This window comes from Hoplias malabaricus, chromosome 1, assembly GCF_029633855.1.
Source record: "Hoplias malabaricus isolate fHopMal1 chromosome 1, fHopMal1.hap1, whole genome shotgun sequence".
In the NCBI taxonomy this organism is placed as follows: Eukaryota; Metazoa; Chordata; class Actinopteri; order Characiformes; family Erythrinidae; genus Hoplias; species Hoplias malabaricus.
In genome coordinates this window covers 5,663,705-5,682,214 of record NC_089800.1, presented here as the reverse complement: position 1 = coordinate 5,682,214, position 18,510 = coordinate 5,663,705, and the positions used below count along the sequence as shown (strand labels likewise).

Sequence of the window (18,510 nt, the reverse complement as noted above, 5' to 3'; positions counted from 1 at the left end):
CAGCAGCAGTATAAAGTAAAATTAAATAAACACCACCAAAAAACAAACAAATAAAAAAAACACTAAGCACTAACTTTTCCCCATTTTTAACAAAACTTTTATAAAATATATATGTATATATGTGTATATATAAAAGAAAAATCTGAAAATACTTCTTACTCTTTTTTAGTAAAGCAAGCAGTGTCTTCTAAAATATCTGCTTGTTTTGATTTTTTTTCCTGTTTTCTGAAAAAAAAAAAAAAATAAACAACTCAAAGTGTACACGGGGCAAATACTGACAAACAAACACAAACAATAGAGTTAAAGAAAAATTAAACAGTCAAAATGAATGCACCAAAACGGAATAAAGGGGAAAAAAATGGGACCAAATCTCCTAAGAGAAGATTCGGATAGCCTGTGTGACGAGGGTGTGGCAAACAGGGCATTCAGGATGGTTTAGCTCACAGATTCGAATGGCACACTCCATGCAGAAGAGGTTGTGGCCACAGGGGACAAGTGCGGCTGTCACTTTGCTCTCAAAGCAGGTCATGCAGTCCCGAGCCACGGCAGGCGGGGAGTCTGGCACTGGGAGGCGGCCAGCGAACGGGGTTGAGGCAGAAGTGGGCTCGCTGTGGGCACGACGCGCCTGAGCGTGGGGAGACCCGACTCCAGTGGAGCCACCGCCGGTTCCGCAGGACTCCGGAAGGCTGGGCGACAATCTGGTCAGTGGGAGGGGTAGGCCTCCGAAGCTTTTGGAGCGCTGCTGGACATAGTAGGCCACCTGTTTGGGATAGTCAGGGTCACCCCAGCTCTGGGAGCTCTCGGAACCAAAATAAGAGCATGGCTTGTCGCTGTTTTGAGGATTGGGGAAATCACCTTTACTGTAAATCCCTCCGCCTCCCCCTCCACCCCCGCTACTTCCAACCATGGCATCGGAGAAATTCTGGCGGTAGCTGCTGGTAAGTGGCTTGCGCTGGCCCCCCTGCAGCCCCCACACCTGCTGCAGGCGGCTCTCCAGACCCCCGTTGCTGCTCTCAGGGCCAAGGCAGTCGTTCTCGTTGTTGTGGTCGTGCAGGCCTCCTGTGCGGAAGGCAATGTGTGCCTCGATTTCTTCACGTGCTCGCTCTGCATTTCCTGGAGAACCTGTGATCTCGAAGACTGGGTCACGGTCGCGGCTGGGTGTGACAATGTAGGTGCAGGTTTGCTGCTGGATACGTTTAATGGTGGAGCCTTTGGGCCCTACAACCAGGCCCACCACGCGGTAGGGCACCCGCACCTGGATTGTCGTCTGTCCAGGCAGCGGAGTGGGAGGTGAGCCGTTGAAGGAGACGCCCAGCTTGTTCCTGGAGGCCCTCAGCATGGAGAAATGCTCTGCTGCAGAGATGATCTCACGTCTAGCTAACGCCACGTCTTCCTTGCGTCCAGTAATGAGAAAGACTGGCTCTTCACCCCGGACAGGGGTCTTGATATAAGTGTTGGTCTTTGCCCGCAAGGCTTTGATTTTGCAACCTGAAAAGTGAAGAGGGGCAGCATAAGTGGCAGTGATATGAACAAAACGGGTAAACTTTTGCTTTTCTATGTATAAACTTTTGTTTTTGAACAATGGCCATCTAATGCTACATACTAAAATACCATGGTACCTTCTACTACACGACCACAAACTAATTTTATATTGTGCAATGCAAAATGTTGAGACTAAATCTGCTTGAAAGGTACAGGACTTGTTTTGTGCTTTTGTTCAAGAAACATATGGTCCAATTGAGAAGGAAACAAACCACCATTATATAATAATGTATTTAATATACTGTTTTTTCTCGATCATTAATTTATAAAAAATAAAATAACCGCTCTCTGTGAGCCTTTCGTGGTCGTTGGACGTACAGAATATCTCCAGAACATCATTTTAATAAACAAGTACATTAATATACACATTAAAGCCTGGCAAACTACTTCTTTACTTATAAAGTTACCTTTTATGATATGTGATGTTTTACAGAGTTGCTAGGTTATGATGATGACAATAGGAACAATAACATGCTCCAGTGCACTGGTGCACGCAGAGCACACTGGCTGAGATATTAATTCCCTCATATCACAAATTCCTCGTCCCCATGCACTGGTTATGCTTTTATGGTCCGGTATTAACAGGGTACTATGAATAAGTCATGTAATATGTTGCATTTCAGAATAAAATGGACTCACAGATTTAAGCAAGGAACAATGTTCTACACCATAGGCTTTTAGAAAATAACACAAGGAGTACTTTGATGATTCTTAGAACAATACTTGTAATATATTATTGTTTAATTAGCAGAAATATTTTTAGAAGTTTAAAAGGCTTTATAATAAATAAACAATGTTATCTAGTCACATAAAATCAGCAAAGTTTCAATGAGGGTCATTTTTAAATTGTTATATTATTTGAGTGTACACTCATTTGTAATAATTGCGTCATAACATCCTGAGAGGTTTTCACATTTAATGTTATTTATAAGACTTTGTAAGACTGTCACTTTAAATCAATTGAACACATCTGTTTGTTGCCCTACTGACCTAATATTACACAAAAACATGCTTCTTTTAAACCAAGCTCCAATCTCCATTTGGACTGATTCTGCAAAGCTGTCCACTGTTTTTATCAAGCTCTAGCAATACAATTTAATGCAACTCTCTGTGGAAATATTAAACTGTCTTTGTAAAAAAAAAAAAAAAGTTAATAAATCATTCATAGACTTTCTTCCTGATGTGACAAAATCTAATGCAAAAAGGCTTAACTACATGTCACAAAAATGTGACTCTGTCTGAGAGAATGATGTCATTGATTTATTCACCGTAATTAAGCAACCGTTTAAAAAAACATTTGCAGCTATTGGGAGTATATAAATACTGCATGTCATCTTGTCATGAAGACTATTTAACAGTCATGTTATGCATAGGAGAATGCTAAGGTGGCACCCTTTACAAGGTATTGATTATGCTAATACACAGAAGGTCACCTGAGGACAAAGAAAGGGATATGATAGACGTGTGCAAAAACAATTACTTAAACAAAGGAATTTCAAAGGATAGATTAATGACTAAAACCATGTCGAAATATTAGTCTTTGTTGTATCTGAAAAAGAAAGCCGCAGTATTGTGTAGGAGAATCTGTTTGGGTGGTTCACATGCGGCATAGCAATGTGTGTTGCTGTGTTGCTTTTTAGACGCCTGGCTGCTGGGTGGGAATTGGTGAAGGCTGTGGCTGAGGGGCCTCTTTCGTAGCCAGATCGTGGCTCGCTGTTTACAGCAGCAGATTTAAAAAAAAAAACTTCTAGATGTCGCATCTAGCGTTAACAATAAGCAGTGCAAACTCATCTCCTACTGTTGAATAGCTCTGCACGTTGCAGGCAGGACTACAGCCCCTTAAAGGCTTGGCAGCCACTGCAGGTGAATGAACCATATTTACTATGACCATTCAGACCTAACACGCATCCAGGCAGACACCACAGCCTAATGAGTGAAGGAGGACCATGTGGCAGGAATGATGGTGCTAATTCAGTGCTTTGTGGAGAGACTTGTTTTTATTAAGGATATATTTGAGAGAGAGACGTATTAAAATAAATAGCTATGAGCACTGATGGAAATAAAGTATATATTCTATTAAAATAAACAATAATAAAAGATATTTGGAGCATTCACACGTTAAATAGCAGCCTGCAGCTATATTTCATACCCACCTCTATCGAACTGAAGTCTAAAACCAGTAAAAATAGAGGTATTATGTTGTTATTGTGATCCTTTTTTTGTTATTGTTATAGTATGCTTTTCTGATCATATTATCTCATTAAACAGAATGATTATGTCTGTTAAATTAGAATTAGAACAATGTGGTATGCAAAAAAAGTCAAATAACATGAGTGTACTCAGTTTTAATGGCTTTCAAATGTGGCACCACTAGTGTATTGTTATTTCCTTCTCAGAACAAAGAATGACCAAGACATGTCTGAGTCCAAAGCAAAGCATGTAGCTGCACTTGAAGCAACTAATAAACTGGCAAATCAAAAGAAGCTCTTCCCAAATCCTCCTAATCAGCACTTTTCAGTTAAGGCAAAGCCCTCTGCCGCACTTGGACTGCCTGGTCCTACCCCCACGGCACTCCTCCGTTCCCCCCATTAAAATTCAAGGGCACACTTCACAGTAACCATACAGAGCCACAGGAAAACGCAGGCACTTTAGCAAAACGTAATGAGTCTGTATCCACAGGAAAAAATCAGCCCGAAGGGGCTACGTTCCTGCCTTTCAGGGGGCGTGTTCAGTTTTATATGTTGTTGGTACAAGCCTTGGTGAAAGGACCATGCTTTTGTTGTTGTTCTTCAGATCCTCCCATGACCTCTTGGTGGGGAGTGTGTGGACCGAGGACAGCTCTGGGGATGCTGTATTGGTTGCCTGGGCGTGACTCTCCTACAGCGAGCAATGATTCTGAGCTCCAACAACCCTCCTTATCCCATCATCTCCAAAGGCAGAACAAAGCCTGGCTCTCTCAGCTATGGATTAATAAAGCAGTATTCCGTAGAAAAGAAGAGGACTGGCCACTCAAGAAGGACAACAGAAGACAATACCCCCCTTGGAGCCAACAACAGTATTTGACCCTAAACTTGCATGTGCTGCCCAACAATAGACTATAATATCACTAAGCAGAAGGGCCATAGTCTATGTCCATTATGTTATCAAAAATAAACAAATATTCTCTTATTATTTGTTTGTTTTTAAAATAAAAGTATTACTTATCATCCAATTCACGTTAAAGCCTAATCATAAGTAGGATTTAAACCTCCATGTGAACAACTCCGTATCCAGTCACCATGACATAATCACCCTCCAGTGTCCACCTGACACTTCCACTGTCTTTGTTTGACACTTCAACTGAAAATCTCCACTAAGTCTTGGAGATAAGCAAATAAAGTGTCCTAAAATGCACAGAAACTCTAACCAGTACCACACTGGACCAAACTTTCCATTGTCCAACTGGGTCAGCACACTAAGGCAACTACTAGTTGTACTCCATGTTTTCTTTTTTTTAACAAAGAAACTGTCGAGACAACTTGAAGAAAACAAACGTAAGTATCCTCTAATCACAACTACGGTGAATTAAACCGTAGAGAAAAATCACAAAGACCACAAAGTTAGCCACCATAGCGACCGGAGTCTCTCAGGCTAACGGTTAACGGTTTTTTTTTTCAAACACTCCCTCGCGCTCAGACGACAAAGGAAGCGCGCGCTTCCAGCGCCTCAAAGCGTGCACGCTGCCACAGCGACAAATTTCGAACAAAAACCGGGCAGGAAAGCAGTTTTAACTCCGGGTTTTTTGCTCTTTGCCCTAAAACTGCTTACTCTCTAATACATACGTTTGTTTTTGGACTTGAGCACGTTAAGTTACGCTCGTAAAATCGTTTTATTCTTCGCCGAATGCCTCTACAGCGTGGCAGCAGCAGCGTCTCGTCTGAATAACAAAAACATGCAGCACCACTCCCTTTCCAGCGTGAGTGAAACCAAGCTGCAGCTTCTATTATCATTTTTGTCTTTCAAATAACGTGCCAAAGAGGCATATTAAGTTTATTTATTAAAAAATATGAGACAGATGAATTGTAGGTGAATGCAACGCTGAATTTTGTATTATATGAATAGTAAATCAACAATTTTCTCAATATCTAGGCTAACTTGACCTCTCTTGTTAGATTTGCTAACACTTAATGTTACGTGCACTTCTTAGTTCATGTCTCCTGCGTGGAACTAAGTTGTTTAATGCAGGCATTGTGCTCAATGATCACCACATGTGCATCATAAAAAGGCAAGTGTGGACTGTAGTAACAAAACAGTCAGTCAAAATTCAGGCTTGTTTCAAATATATTTGCTCTCCATAAAAAGAATATCTCACAGTTGCATCCACGTCTATTTGGACTGGAAATGACCTCCACGTCCCTCTCGGTTTAATTCCAGCTCTGCTTTATTGACAGGGCAAACTTGGGTCTGTAACGTTACTGTCAGAGCATTGCAGCAATCACGTGTACCTTTAGTCTACACATGTACATGCGATTGTTCCATCGCACATGATCCTATCCTTTCTTTCCGTCTTTTCTTACCTTGCCTGCCCACAATCTCGGCCACATGCTCGGAGCTGGGCACGGGGACGCACTCGGTGATGTTGCAGCCGCGCGCCTTCGTCTCGCCTTCGTACAGCGCGCATAACTTGCTTTTGTTTTGCAGGATCCCCGCGTCTCCACCGCCTCCTCCACCGGCGCCACCTCCTCCTCCTCCGTGCCCGGGTTGGTGCGTGCTTCCTCCGCTACTGTTGTTGCTGCAACCCCCTCCACCGCCGCCACCGCCATCACCGCCGTCTCCGTCCCCGAGCCCCAGCAGCGAGAGCTGGCCCAGAGCCACGCGGAGCGCCCGCGACTCATCCTCGTCCTCCTCCTCCGGCGGCGGCGGCGGCGCGAAGCCCGGGCCCGCGGCGGCAAGCTCGGCGCCGCCGAAGCCCCCGCAGCCCCCGCCGCTCTTCTTCTCCATCATCCCCGCCAGCAGCAGCAGGCTAGGCATGGCTCAACAAAAGCGAGCGAGTAGACAAAAGACAAAAGACGCGCGAGACCAGACCAGACTGGAGGGAGCTATAGCGCTCGTGCCGCCCTCCTCTTCCTCCTCCTCCCTCGTGCAACTCGCCCCTCCCACATGCCCCGCCCCATCCCTTATTTTCTGCATTCAATGCCCTCCCCCCCATGCACTCACTGACTCAGTCATTCATGCTCGGTTTGCATACACGTACAGTGTATACATTACATGGCCAAAAGTTTGTGGACACCTGCTCCAACTCTTGTAGTCCAACGTTGCATGGAGTATTGGAACATTTCCTTGAGGATTCATCATTCATTCATTGTCTGAAACCCTTATCCAGTTCAGGGGTGCTGTGGGTCCGGAGCCTACTTGGAATGACTGGGTGCAAGCCAGGAACACACCCTGGAGGGGGCGCCAGTCCTTCACAGGGCGACACACACTCACACCTACGGACACTTTTGAGTCGCCAATCCACCTACCAACGTGTGTTTTTGGACCATGGGAGGAAACCAGACCCAGTAAACAAGGAACTTCCCTGGACGTTGAAAATATGTCTAAAAGTAGTCTGTCCGTCAAGGACATATTTTAAACGTCAATGGACGTCCAAAATCCATCTTAATAAGTTAAGTGGTGACCAATCGATAAAGTCAAAAATGCGTCCAAAACGCGTTTTATACAAGTAATTTATTTCGGGACCAATTAATAACGTCAATGGACGTCCAAAATACGTCTAATAGTCGTCTTTTCAATGTCTGTGTTTGGACGTCTTCTCATCTTTCATTTTCAACCTTAAGATAACGTTGATTAGACGGCAGTCATTACGTTATTTTAACATTGAATCAACGGCTAAATGTTTACTGGGGAGCACCCGGAGGAAACCCACGTGGACACTGGGAGAACACACCTCACAGACAGTCATCTGGAGCAGAACCTGAACCCACAGGTCCCTGGAGCTGTGTGACTGCGACACTTCCTGCTGCCCCACCGTGCTACCCTCTGTAAGGATTTGATTGCAGCAAATTAAGTTGATGGATTTAGCTCTGGATCACTTCAACTCATCCCAAAAAGAACTGGATGGAGCTCCATCCCACCAGCACCACTGCTCCACAGCTCAATGCTGGGGGCCTTTATACCCTTCTAGACCACGCTTGACATTGGACATGGTGACCTTAGGCTCATGTATTGCTGCTCCAGAACATCTCTGTCCACACTGGGTGCTATTCACTAGCTACAAGGGGTGTCTACAAACTTTTGGACATACAGTGTCTAAATGAACTTAGGAAGTATTTTCTTTTGAGTCTTGGTTCCACTCAGTGATCCGTCCTTAAAGTTTTAAGTGAGTGGTATTTTTGGAGTCATGATTTGTCCTCATGCTCACAGGGAGCTTATGAGTCTTGGTTATCATCCGTATTTCCCTTTCATGCTCTTACAACATCTTTCCCTTTGAGTCTTGGTTAATCCTCATAATTTTAGCAATTACCTCTTTTTGAGTCTTGGTTCCTACTTACGATGTTAGTAAATGTCTTCATCGAGTCTTGGTTCCTCCTGGTGCTCACGGGGAGTCTTAACTGTTGAGTCTTGGTTCCTTCTTATGAAATTCACCGGTATCTTTATTTTGAGTCTTGGTTCCTACTTATGATGTTAGTAAATGTCTTCATTAAGTCTTGGTTCCTCCAGGTCCTCACGGGGAGTCTTAACAGTTGAGTCTTGGTTCCTCCTGGTGCTCACTGGGAGACTTAACTGTTGAGTCTTGGTTCCTTCTTATGAAATTCACCGGTATCTTTATTTTGAGTCTTGGTTCCTACTTATGATGTTAGTAAATGTCTTCATTGAGTCTTGGTTCCTCCTGGTGCTCACGGGGAGTCTTAACTGTTGAGTCTTGGTTCCTTCTTATGAAATTCACCGGTATCTTTATTTTGAGTCTTGGTTCCTACTTATGATGTTAGTAAATGTCTTCATTGAGTCTTGGTTCCTCCTGGTGCTCACGGGGAGTCTTAACTGTTGAGTCTTGGTTCCTTCTTTTGAAATTCACCGGTATCTTTATTTTGAGTCTTGGTTCCTACTTATGATGTTAGTAAATGTCTTCATTGAGTCTTGGTTCCTCTTGGTGCTCACGGGGAGTCTTAACAGTTGAGTCTTGGTTCCTTCTTATGAAATTCACCGGTATCTTTATTTTGAGTCTTGGTTCCTACTTATGATGTTAGTAAATGTCTTCATTGAGTCTTGGTTCCTCCAGGTGCTCACAGGGAGTCTTAACAGTTGAGTCTTGGTTCCTTCTTATGAAATTCACCGGTATCTTTATTTTGAGTCTTGGTTCCTACTTATGATGTTAGTAAATGTCTTCATTGAGTCTTGGTTCCTCCAGGTGCTCACAGGGAGTCTTAACTGTTGAGTCTTGGTTCCTTCTTATGAAATTCGCCGATATCTTTAATATCTTACTTCAATTTATATTTACTTATATTATTACTTATATTTACTTCAAAGGTGTCTTAATTTAAGTCTTGGTTCCTCCATTTGATGATAGCAAGTGTCTTCATTTGAGACTTTTTCTCTCTTCATGCTCTTGGGGGGGAAGCTTGGTTCCTGCTTGTGATTATAGCAAGTCACTTTTTGTGAGTCTTGGTTCCTCCTTATGATGTCATTTCCACTTACCCTGGATCCCGAGCCCTGATTTCTGGAAACACTGCTTTAAAACACTGTCAGAGGAAACACTGCATGATTGAAGCTGAACTGAAGAGAGCTGAAACGGGACGTTGATGGGCGGGGTCAGACTGCGCCATGGGGCGGAGACGGAGGCGGGGTCTGCTCAAGAGCCACGCCCCGTCTGGCTCACGTCTAGCGAGCCGCTTGCTTTCAGCTCTCAGTCTGGATTTGTCTCGTCTCCAGCCGCGGTTTCTCTCGCTGTTTACTCATCGGCGCGAGCTGCTGTTTGTTATTGATGTGCGCGCGCGTGCTGCACTTGTAACGAAGCTCTTGACTGATTGTGTTTTGCTCTCTCTCTCTCTCTCTCTCTCTCTCTCTATCTCTCTCTCTGAGGCTGATCTGAAGCACTGCTGATTGGGATGGAGACCCACGTGCTTCTAGTCTCTGTCTCGGCCATTTTCTATCAGACCGACCCCTCGGTGGGGGGCACACGCACACACACACACACACACACAAAACACAACACGCACACATCCAGGCTGATAAACAGCGCTGGGGCTCCGCCCTCCGGCAGGGTTGCGGTGGGTCAGAGAGAGAGGGAGAGGGAGAGAGACTGCAGAGAGAAAACAGCGAGTAGCACACGAACAAAAGAGTGACTCCTGTACAGACAGCAGCAGCACGTCCACACCTGGGGCAAAAGGGGACTCTAATCATAACGATACCCCTAATAACAGTAATATATGATAAAAAAAAACATGCTGTGACTATGACGATGATAATAAAAAAATTATTTATTACTGTAATTATAAATATATGAAATTTATATAAAATATAATGGTCTATAGAAAAATGACAGCTTTCAGTTTATAGTGATTTGCTCCCCCCCCCTCTCTCTCTCTCTCTCTCTCTTTCTCTCTCTCTCTCTCTCTCTCTCTCTCTCTCTCTCTCTCTCCTTTTTCCCTGGACCTCTAACAAGAGCATATTCCCTGACTCTCTATGTTATCAGTTATCATCAGTGCTGCCCATTATTGAACATTGACCAGTCTGTCTGTCTGGAAGAGGGCCTGATTCTCTTCTCTCCAAGTTCAAGACAATTAGTCTGCAGAATCCAATTAAGCAAAGATCTGATGTCCATTAGAGAGAGACGTGCTTAAATGCACAAACCGATCTGAGATCCGCTACGGTCTATAAAACCGTTTCTTGTACCCACACTAATCCCGCACCACGGATCTGACATCATTCACAGTTGAGGTAGTGATGGTGTAATCTCTTGAGTCATCGTATGAGGAGAGAGTCCTCGGGGGTTGGTCGTGTTGAAAGGGAGGGGAACGTGTTGTTTGGGAAGCTTAGTTAGTTGATTTAAGCAAACCGCTTTGGAGAAGAAGGGCAGATGTATAGTGTTAAAGCTGGGCTCAAGTGGGTGTGGATGTTCAGTACAGGGAATTGTGGATGTAGGAATGGAGTGGTTTTGGTTTTATGGATGGATTTGATGACTGTATCGGTTTGTTTTGCTTATTTACAATTGGTGTGCATTTAAATGTATTTGGTTTTGTTGGTTTGGAAGTTTCAACCATGAACCTTAATGGTAACCATTGTTAAAATGCATTTTAATGTGGAGCAAGTACCAATACTAACAATGATGTGAAAGGCATGTATCATCACACCCTTAGACTCTGGACGAAATTGCAGTGGACGTCTTTCACACACTGGACCGGGCCCCACAAAGAAATTGTCCAAAAGGTCATCTACCTCCACTAATGGTGTCCACTGGGAGTCCGAAGCCCAAATCAATATCAGCTATGGATCAGGGATAATGTTTCGCCCCAGCTCGTCTGTGGCTTTCACTCTTTGTCCAGTCCACCCCTCCTCCTTTCCCACTCTTTACTGGTGCTTTATGATCTTTCTTGTTGTGTGCTGTGTGTCACTTCCTCAGGTTTGTGGCGGGCCACGGTCCGGTGTTCCTGCACACCTCAGCAGTGATGCGCTGATGATTTTCTGCACAGTGATGATGTCACGGGTCATTAATCCATAAAGCTCTTTATGAAAGACAAATCGCAGTCTGCACCAAGCCTTCATATGCAGCGATGACCTAATATGACATCATCTGCTGGAGTGGGTCTGAATACAACAGTGTGGTGGGAAGTCATGTGACAAGGGCATCCAGTCATCCACTGGCTTAGTGATAACATGTCAATTTAGGTCTTACACATCAACATTATTATTATTATATGTTTATTTTTTGCCCCCTCATTACCCAATACTTGAATGTCTTTCTGAAATCCCAAACAATGAAAATATATATATAACCATTTTAATGAAATAAATAAATGCTTACTATTAATGAAATACCATTAAGGGAAATTACACATTAAGGGTTAATAACCTAAGCTCTTATGGTTATTACTTAATCCTAGGTCTAATTATTCAGTATTAATTATGAATTATTCAGAACCTATTATGAAACCAATCTGTAGATTGTGTAGTTGTGAGAATGGGTAGCTGAAATGTGGACCTACACACAGTGTAAAGGCATAATTTGCTGATTATTAATTGATTGACGTAAGAGTGACTGATTTGATTCTGTGGAATTAAATATTTGAGGTCTTAAAGTCACTCAGAGTGGTCTGTTGTAAAATGGTGCATGAGAAAAAAAAAAAAAAAAATATATATATATATATATATATATATATATAAAATCATTTAGGGCGGCACGGTGGTGCAGCAGGTTAGTGTCGCAGTCACACAGCTCCAAGGACCTGGAGGTTGTGGGTTCGATTCCCGCTCCGGGTGACTGTCTGTGAGGAGTGTGGTGTGTTCTATCTGTGTCTGCGTGGGTTTCCTCCCACAGTCCAAAAACACACGTTGGTAGGTGGATTGGCGACTCAAAAGTGTCCTTAGGTGTGAGTGAATGTGTGAGTGTGTGTGTGTTGCCCTGTGAAGGACTGGCGCCCCCTCCAGGGTGTATTCCTGCCTTACGCCCAATGATTCCAGGTAGGCTCTGGACGCGCGACCCTGAACTGTATAAGGGGTACAGATAATGAATGAATATAACCATTTAATTTACTCCGGATTTCAATGTGGTTTTCAAAGTTTATAAAGATTTGCCGTAAAACACACTGTGTACATTTAATTTAAAAACTACATTGATTTTGTCCATGTGAAAACTGTCGTGTAAAGCATACACTTACGAATGTATTTTTAAAATGTACAGAAACGGACAATTTCACATCAAAACTACCATTTGCATGTCATCAATGCCCTGTACGCTTTTCCACTTCTTGCTGAAAACGGTCTGTGTCCCAGAGCACAGACAACTCAACAGGTATTTTTCCCAAAATAAGCTGAAATATGAGCATTGTCATTTGGACTTATCTGATATTTGCTTTGGCCGGAAGTGCGATTTCCCCTTAGGATTGATATATATCTTTTTCATAGTGTATCATAGTATCATAGAGTTTTGGGTTGCATTTAGAGCTATGCCATATTGTACTGTTTGCACTAATATTGTCATAATTTTAAAAACATTCATTCATTATCTGTAAGCACTTATCCAGTTCAGGGTTGCAGTGGGTCCAGAGCCTACCTGGAATCTTGAGTCACCAATCCACCTACCAACGTGTGTTTTTGGACTGTGGGAGGAAATCGGAGCACCCAGAGGAAACCCATGCGAACATGGGGGGAACACACCACAATCCTCACAGACAGTCACCCGGAGGAAACCCACGCAGACACAGGGAGAACACACCACACTCCTCACAGACAGTCACCCGGAGGAAACCCACGCAGACACAGAGAGAACACACCACACTCCTCACAGACAGTCACCGGGAGGAAACCCACGCAGACACAGGGAGGACACACCACACTCCTCACAGACAGTCACCCGGAGGAAACCCACGCAGACACAGGGAGGACACACCACACTCCTCACAGACAGTCACCCAGAGGAAACCCACGCAGACACAGGGAGAACACACCACACTCCTCACAGACAGTCACCTCGGAGCGGGAATCGAACCCACAACCTCCAGGTCCCTGGAGCCGCGTGACTGCGACACTAACCTGCTTCGCCATCGTGCCGCATTTTAAAAACAATAAAAAAAAAAAAAAACAGTATTGTGATAATAAGGATATTCTGACTTGTATAGGTAATTATGTCATGCAGTAACCCACAGGGCCCTCACTAGAAATGAACAATTATGAGGGCTAAGTTTTAACCAGGGGGTCTAGGGGTATTGCCTCGTAGCAGCAAATTTCTTTGACAAAGTACAGATTATATACCAGTATCTGTAAAATATAAAGCCATAATATCAGGAAAGATTATAAACGTCAGTTCAGTCTGTCCTAAATACTGCAGTGTATAATACATGAACATTTTACCTGTTTTTTCAGCAGCTTACTTTATATTCATCAATAATCAGGTTTCCTCTGCTAGCATAATGCTATTTCCCCTAGTGCAGCAGTGACTGTTCAGTTTGATTACTTCAAGATTGTAACAGACATTCTATTAACATTTGTTTCTTTATTTTTGTCTTGAAATGACACTCACCGCCAGGAAACTCACTACACCTTCTCCTGTGTTCAAGTTCAAGTTCAAGTTCAAGAAGTTTATTGTCATTTCAGCAGTATACAGCGTTTACAGTACACAGTGAAACTAAATAGCGTTCCTCCAGGACCAATGTGCTACATAAAACAATACGCAACATTAAAGTGAAAAAGACATTGGTTAAGAAAATACAAAACAATATCCATGCAATACAATACAAGACAGTGCAAAACCATAAGTACGAGGGGTGGGGGGATGAGGGGGAGAGACACTGCAGTTTAAAGTGTATTTGTGCTGTAAACGGTAACTGGATGTAACCATGATGTAAACAGGATATGTGTAAACAGTACACTCACTTTCCGTATATCATTTTCAGTCAAACAAACCAGTTGTGTGTGTGTGTGTGTGTGTGTGTGCTTCTTCTGTCCAGTCTCAGTCTCTAGGTGATAGCATGTGGGAAGAAGCTGTTATAGAGTCTGGATGTGAGGGTTCAAATGCTTCGATACCCTTTTCCAAACGGCAGTGTGTGCATATTCTATCAAGGAAGCAATACAGACCGATAGCCAACGGTGTCAAAGGGACATGCAGTAACAGCAGCAGCTCCCCCAGGTCCTAGAGTGCCCAAGTTTCTTTACATTGTTAATATGGAGGCAGAGGGAACCTTTGTTGAAAATAATTTAAAAAAAAAGCCTTCCTAAAACAGGTGTAATAACGTCCATGGTTACCCATATTTGGTTTGTTTGATTAAAAAATATCAGATGTACAATAAACCGTGGTGTTATGTTAGAAATTAAAGAAGCGTTTAATATAATATATATATATATATATATATATATTCATTCATTCATTATCTGTAACCCCTTATCTAATTCAGGGTCACGGTGGGTCCAGAGCCTACCTGTAATCATTGGGCACAAGGCGGGAATACACAAGGGGGCGCCAGTCCTTCACAGGGCAACACAGACACACACACACACACACATTCACTCACACCTACGGACACTTTTTAGAGTCACCAATCCACCTACCAACGTGTGTTTTTGGACTGTGGGAGGAAACCAGAGCACCCGGAGGAAACCCACGCAGACACGGGGAGAACACACCAACTCCTCACAGATAGTCACCCGGAGCGGGAATTGAACTCACAACCTCTAGGCCCCTGGAGCTGTGTGACTGCGACACTACCTGCTGCGCCACCATATATATATATATATATATATATATATATATATATATATATATTTAACATAACATTTAATTGGTTGCAATAGTCTATTCTTGAAATTAATAAAAGTGTTTTTAATTATCACCAAGTTTATTGTTGTCACCAAAGTGCCATAAAATATCATGATATTATTTTAAGGCCATGTCACCCACCCCTGGTTGCATTCCTTGATGCAGCAGCATACTATGACAGTAGTTCTCTGAAGTCCTGCATGAACAAGATTCTTCTTTTTATTGCATTTTATGAAATATACTAACATTTTTGAAATGCTGTTTGTTAAACACTTACTATTTTTATACATCAGCTCAAAAAGCCATACAGGGGGAAATTATTCTATTTTTTTTTATATATTCTTGCATGGGCGGCATGGTAGCAGCAGCAGGTAGTGTCAGGGGTTGGTGTGTTCTCCCCATGGGTTTCCTCCGGGTGCTCCAGCTGCCTCCCATGGTCCAAAAACACACATTGGTAGGTTGATTGAAGACTCAAAAGTGTCCATAGGTGTGAGTGTGTGAGTGAATGTCTGAGTGTGTGTCGCCCTGTGAAGGACTGGCGCCCCCTCCAGGGAGTGTTCCTGCCTTGCGCTCAGTGAAGTGCTTACAGATAATTAATGAATTCTTGTTCATGAGATTGAAATCAACCAGAATGCAGTAGGGTTAACTGCTGTTATTAAATATGAAATTTATTGTCTGGGTCTGAGGTCAATATTGGAACGTATTGGATGGTAAACAGCCGCAATTGTTAGAGTAACTATGATCTAATGGCAGAATTACACGTGAGTCAGGTGTGATCATACATTTTCTATAGAGTTGTTTCTGCACAAAGCTCAAGTGGAAACACTGCACTCAGCTGGGAGCATGAGTCAGGTGGGTATGACCTCATTGCTTTCTTTCAACTATTAGGTCACTCCCTCTCTCTCTCTCTCTCTCTCTCTCTCTCTCTCTCACAATGGTTTTCCAGATCTTCAGCTCCTCACAATGTCATGCCACAATTGTCCACACCCTTGAGTGGCCCCACCTCAGTTAGACCCCTGCAGAGGTCACAGTAATATCCAATTTATATTAATTTGTTTGCTGGTATGGTGGACTATTGTTGACAGAACTGATAGAGTTTGAATGGCACTGGAGGAACAATACGAGTGAAAAAAAAAAAAAAAAAAAAAAAAAGATCTGATCTGATCCTGGGTCCAAAAGTACAAGTGTTGAATCTGAAGGTCATCACTGGGGAAATCAAATCAAATCTGCAGTCTCATGTTTATTTAATAACATGCTTGTCATATTTAAATTTCGAATGTTGCCTAATTCTAGTGTTAAATTTCTGTTTTAAACCAAATGCTTAAATCCTTAAAATGTCCTGCTCAGAATAATCCAATCAGAACCATTTATTCCTCGCAGGTTCTAGGTAGATTCAGCCGAGCAGTATTTACCAGTGAGGCTTCAGGAGCTGATCTGAAGGCCAAAGGCGGTCAGTATTGGATTTGACTTTGATATTTGTCTTGGTTCTGTGTTAAAAATCGTAAGTCATAATTGACAGTGGTTTATTTAAAATATGTCACATGAAAGAGACAGAGGAATGTAGGAATACATATGTCATATGCTGCTACAGGTCACAAAAGCCATAACCACACAGCTCCAGGGGCTCAGATTCCTGGGTTTTGAACTTTGCCTCGGACCATTGTGTGAGAGGAGTTTGATGTGATCTCCCTGTGCCTGTATAGGTTTCCCCCTGGTCCTCTTGGTTCCTACAATATACTGGTAGGAGAATTGGCTGTGGATTGCTCACAGGTGCGAGTGAGTGACAGAGTGAGTGTGTGAAGTTGGACACAGGTGTGAGTGAATGTGTGAGTGTGTGATACTCTGTAATGGACAGGTGCACTGTTCCTGCCTTGTGCCAAATGATTCTGAGTAGGTACAGATCATCCACAACACTGATCAAGAAGTGATTAAGTAAAATGAAAGAATTAAAGAATGTTTCATGAACTTCCTTCATTAATTTATTATATAATTAATCGATATTATTGATAAATATTGATACCATATTAACTGACTCACTGTTTGAACTATTATAAGTGAATTTTTGTTCTCAAAACATACATTTATTCTGCAGTTTGGAAGCAGGGGTGGGGGGCTATGAGCTTTAATATGACCTCACAATGAAAGTTACTGTATGTGTATCTGTGTTTAAAAAAAAAAGCGGTACAAGGCAGAGTAAATGTCATTAATGTTCATCAAGCATCATTAATAATTCAGTCCACATCCATGAAGCTTTTCTGAACACTGAGATCCACTTATGCTGACTTTAGTTTCCAAAATCTGCCTTACTTTATTATTTATTGTTATTATTATTTATCTGAACATTTCTGGCCACTCTTTAACCCTCAGAATTAAACAGACTGTCTAAGAATTTAGGTCATGATATTGGTGTAGCATAGTGGGAAACAGGGTCTCACAGCTCCAGGGACCTGGAGGTTGTGGGTTCGATTCCCGCTCCAGGTGACTGTCTGTGTTCTCCCCGTGTCCGTGTGGGTTTCCTCCGGGTGACTGTCTGTGAGGAGTGTGGTGTGTTCTCTCTGTGTCTGCGTGGGTTTCCTCTGGGTGACTGTCTGTGAGGAGTGTGGTATAATCTCCCTGTGTCTGCGTGGGTTTCCTCCGGGTGACTGTCTGTGAGGAGTGTGGTGGGTTTCCTCCGGGTGACTGTCTGTGAGGAGTGTGGTGTGTTCTCCCTGTGTCGGTGTGGGTTTCCTCTGGGTGCTCCGGTTTCCTCCCACGGTCCAAAAACACACATTGGTAGGTGGATTGGCGACTCAAAAATGTCTGTAGGTGTGAATGTGTGTGTGTTCTCCCTGTGAAGGACTGGCGTTTTTAATAAGTTTTTAGGCAGCAATGTATGTATAAGAAGAAGTCACACAGCAGACAAAAGAGGCCTAGGTGAAAAGCCAAAGGACATGGAATGTGTCCTAAGGTGGGTCTGAGAATCATAAAAAATGATTTACAGTCGATTGCAGTGTGATATGTACAGCTGTGCAAAAGATGCACTGGAATCAGACTGAAGTTTGTAGGCAGTGTATATTGTATATTATTGTTATGGGTCAGTAGGGTCACGAGTTCTTAATCAAATTCATGGTACATTCCGGGGCCAATTGGAGCCCACTTTATCACAAATGTCCTCCTTAATATGTGCTACATATTTGCCTTTGTACAAAATCTAAACCTGTAACAGTGTGCTTCAGAATGTTACAAAGCATAACTAAAATGTGTTTTTTGTGGCCTAAGAATCCTAATAAGTGCCCCGTTCCACCTGTGGGAAGAAACAATAGGCCACGTGTTGTTCCCCAAACTCGCGGACCACCAGCACCCCCTGCTGGACGACACGAATATTACAGGAGCGCAAAGTTCCAGCATTCCTGAACAGCCTTGGTTAGATTACAAAATAAACATGTTCTCCTGATGTCTTCCACTCACAGGGACAACCGTGCTGTTATCCCGGGTTTTTCCTGTTATCCACGCTGTAAATAACCGTGCTGTTATTTGGCCAT

At 43.0% G+C, this 18,510-nt stretch overlaps 2 protein-coding genes across 4 annotated transcripts in view; one reads left to right on the top strand and one right to left on the bottom strand.

Annotated features, from left to right (window-relative positions):
- Positions 1–18,510, top strand: part of rab11al (RAB11a, member RAS oncogene family, like) — a 43,474-nt gene that overhangs the window by 14,161 nt on the left and 10,803 nt on the right. The window contains exons 1-2 of one of the 3 annotated variants that reach the window (XM_066644970.1): positions 15,751–15,841; positions 16,370–16,439. The gene's annotated coding sequence lies outside the window, so the exon portion shown is untranslated. Of the gene's footprint in view, positions 1–4,335; positions 4,647–14,183; positions 14,363–15,750; positions 15,842–16,369; positions 16,440–18,510 lie in introns of those variants that run through there. The other 2 variants (XR_010795421.1, XM_066644969.1) reach the window with 2 other exon arrangements.
- Positions 205–6,552, bottom strand: mex3a (mex-3 RNA binding family member A). Its single transcript, XM_066644968.1, has 2 exons — positions 6,099–6,552; positions 205–1,488 (listed from the first exon to the last, which is right to left on the bottom strand). Exons 1-2 carry the CDS (start codon positions 6,550–6,552, stop codon positions 374–376), a joined length of 1,569 nt encoding a protein of 522 aa, XP_066501065.1. The 3' UTR covers positions 205–373.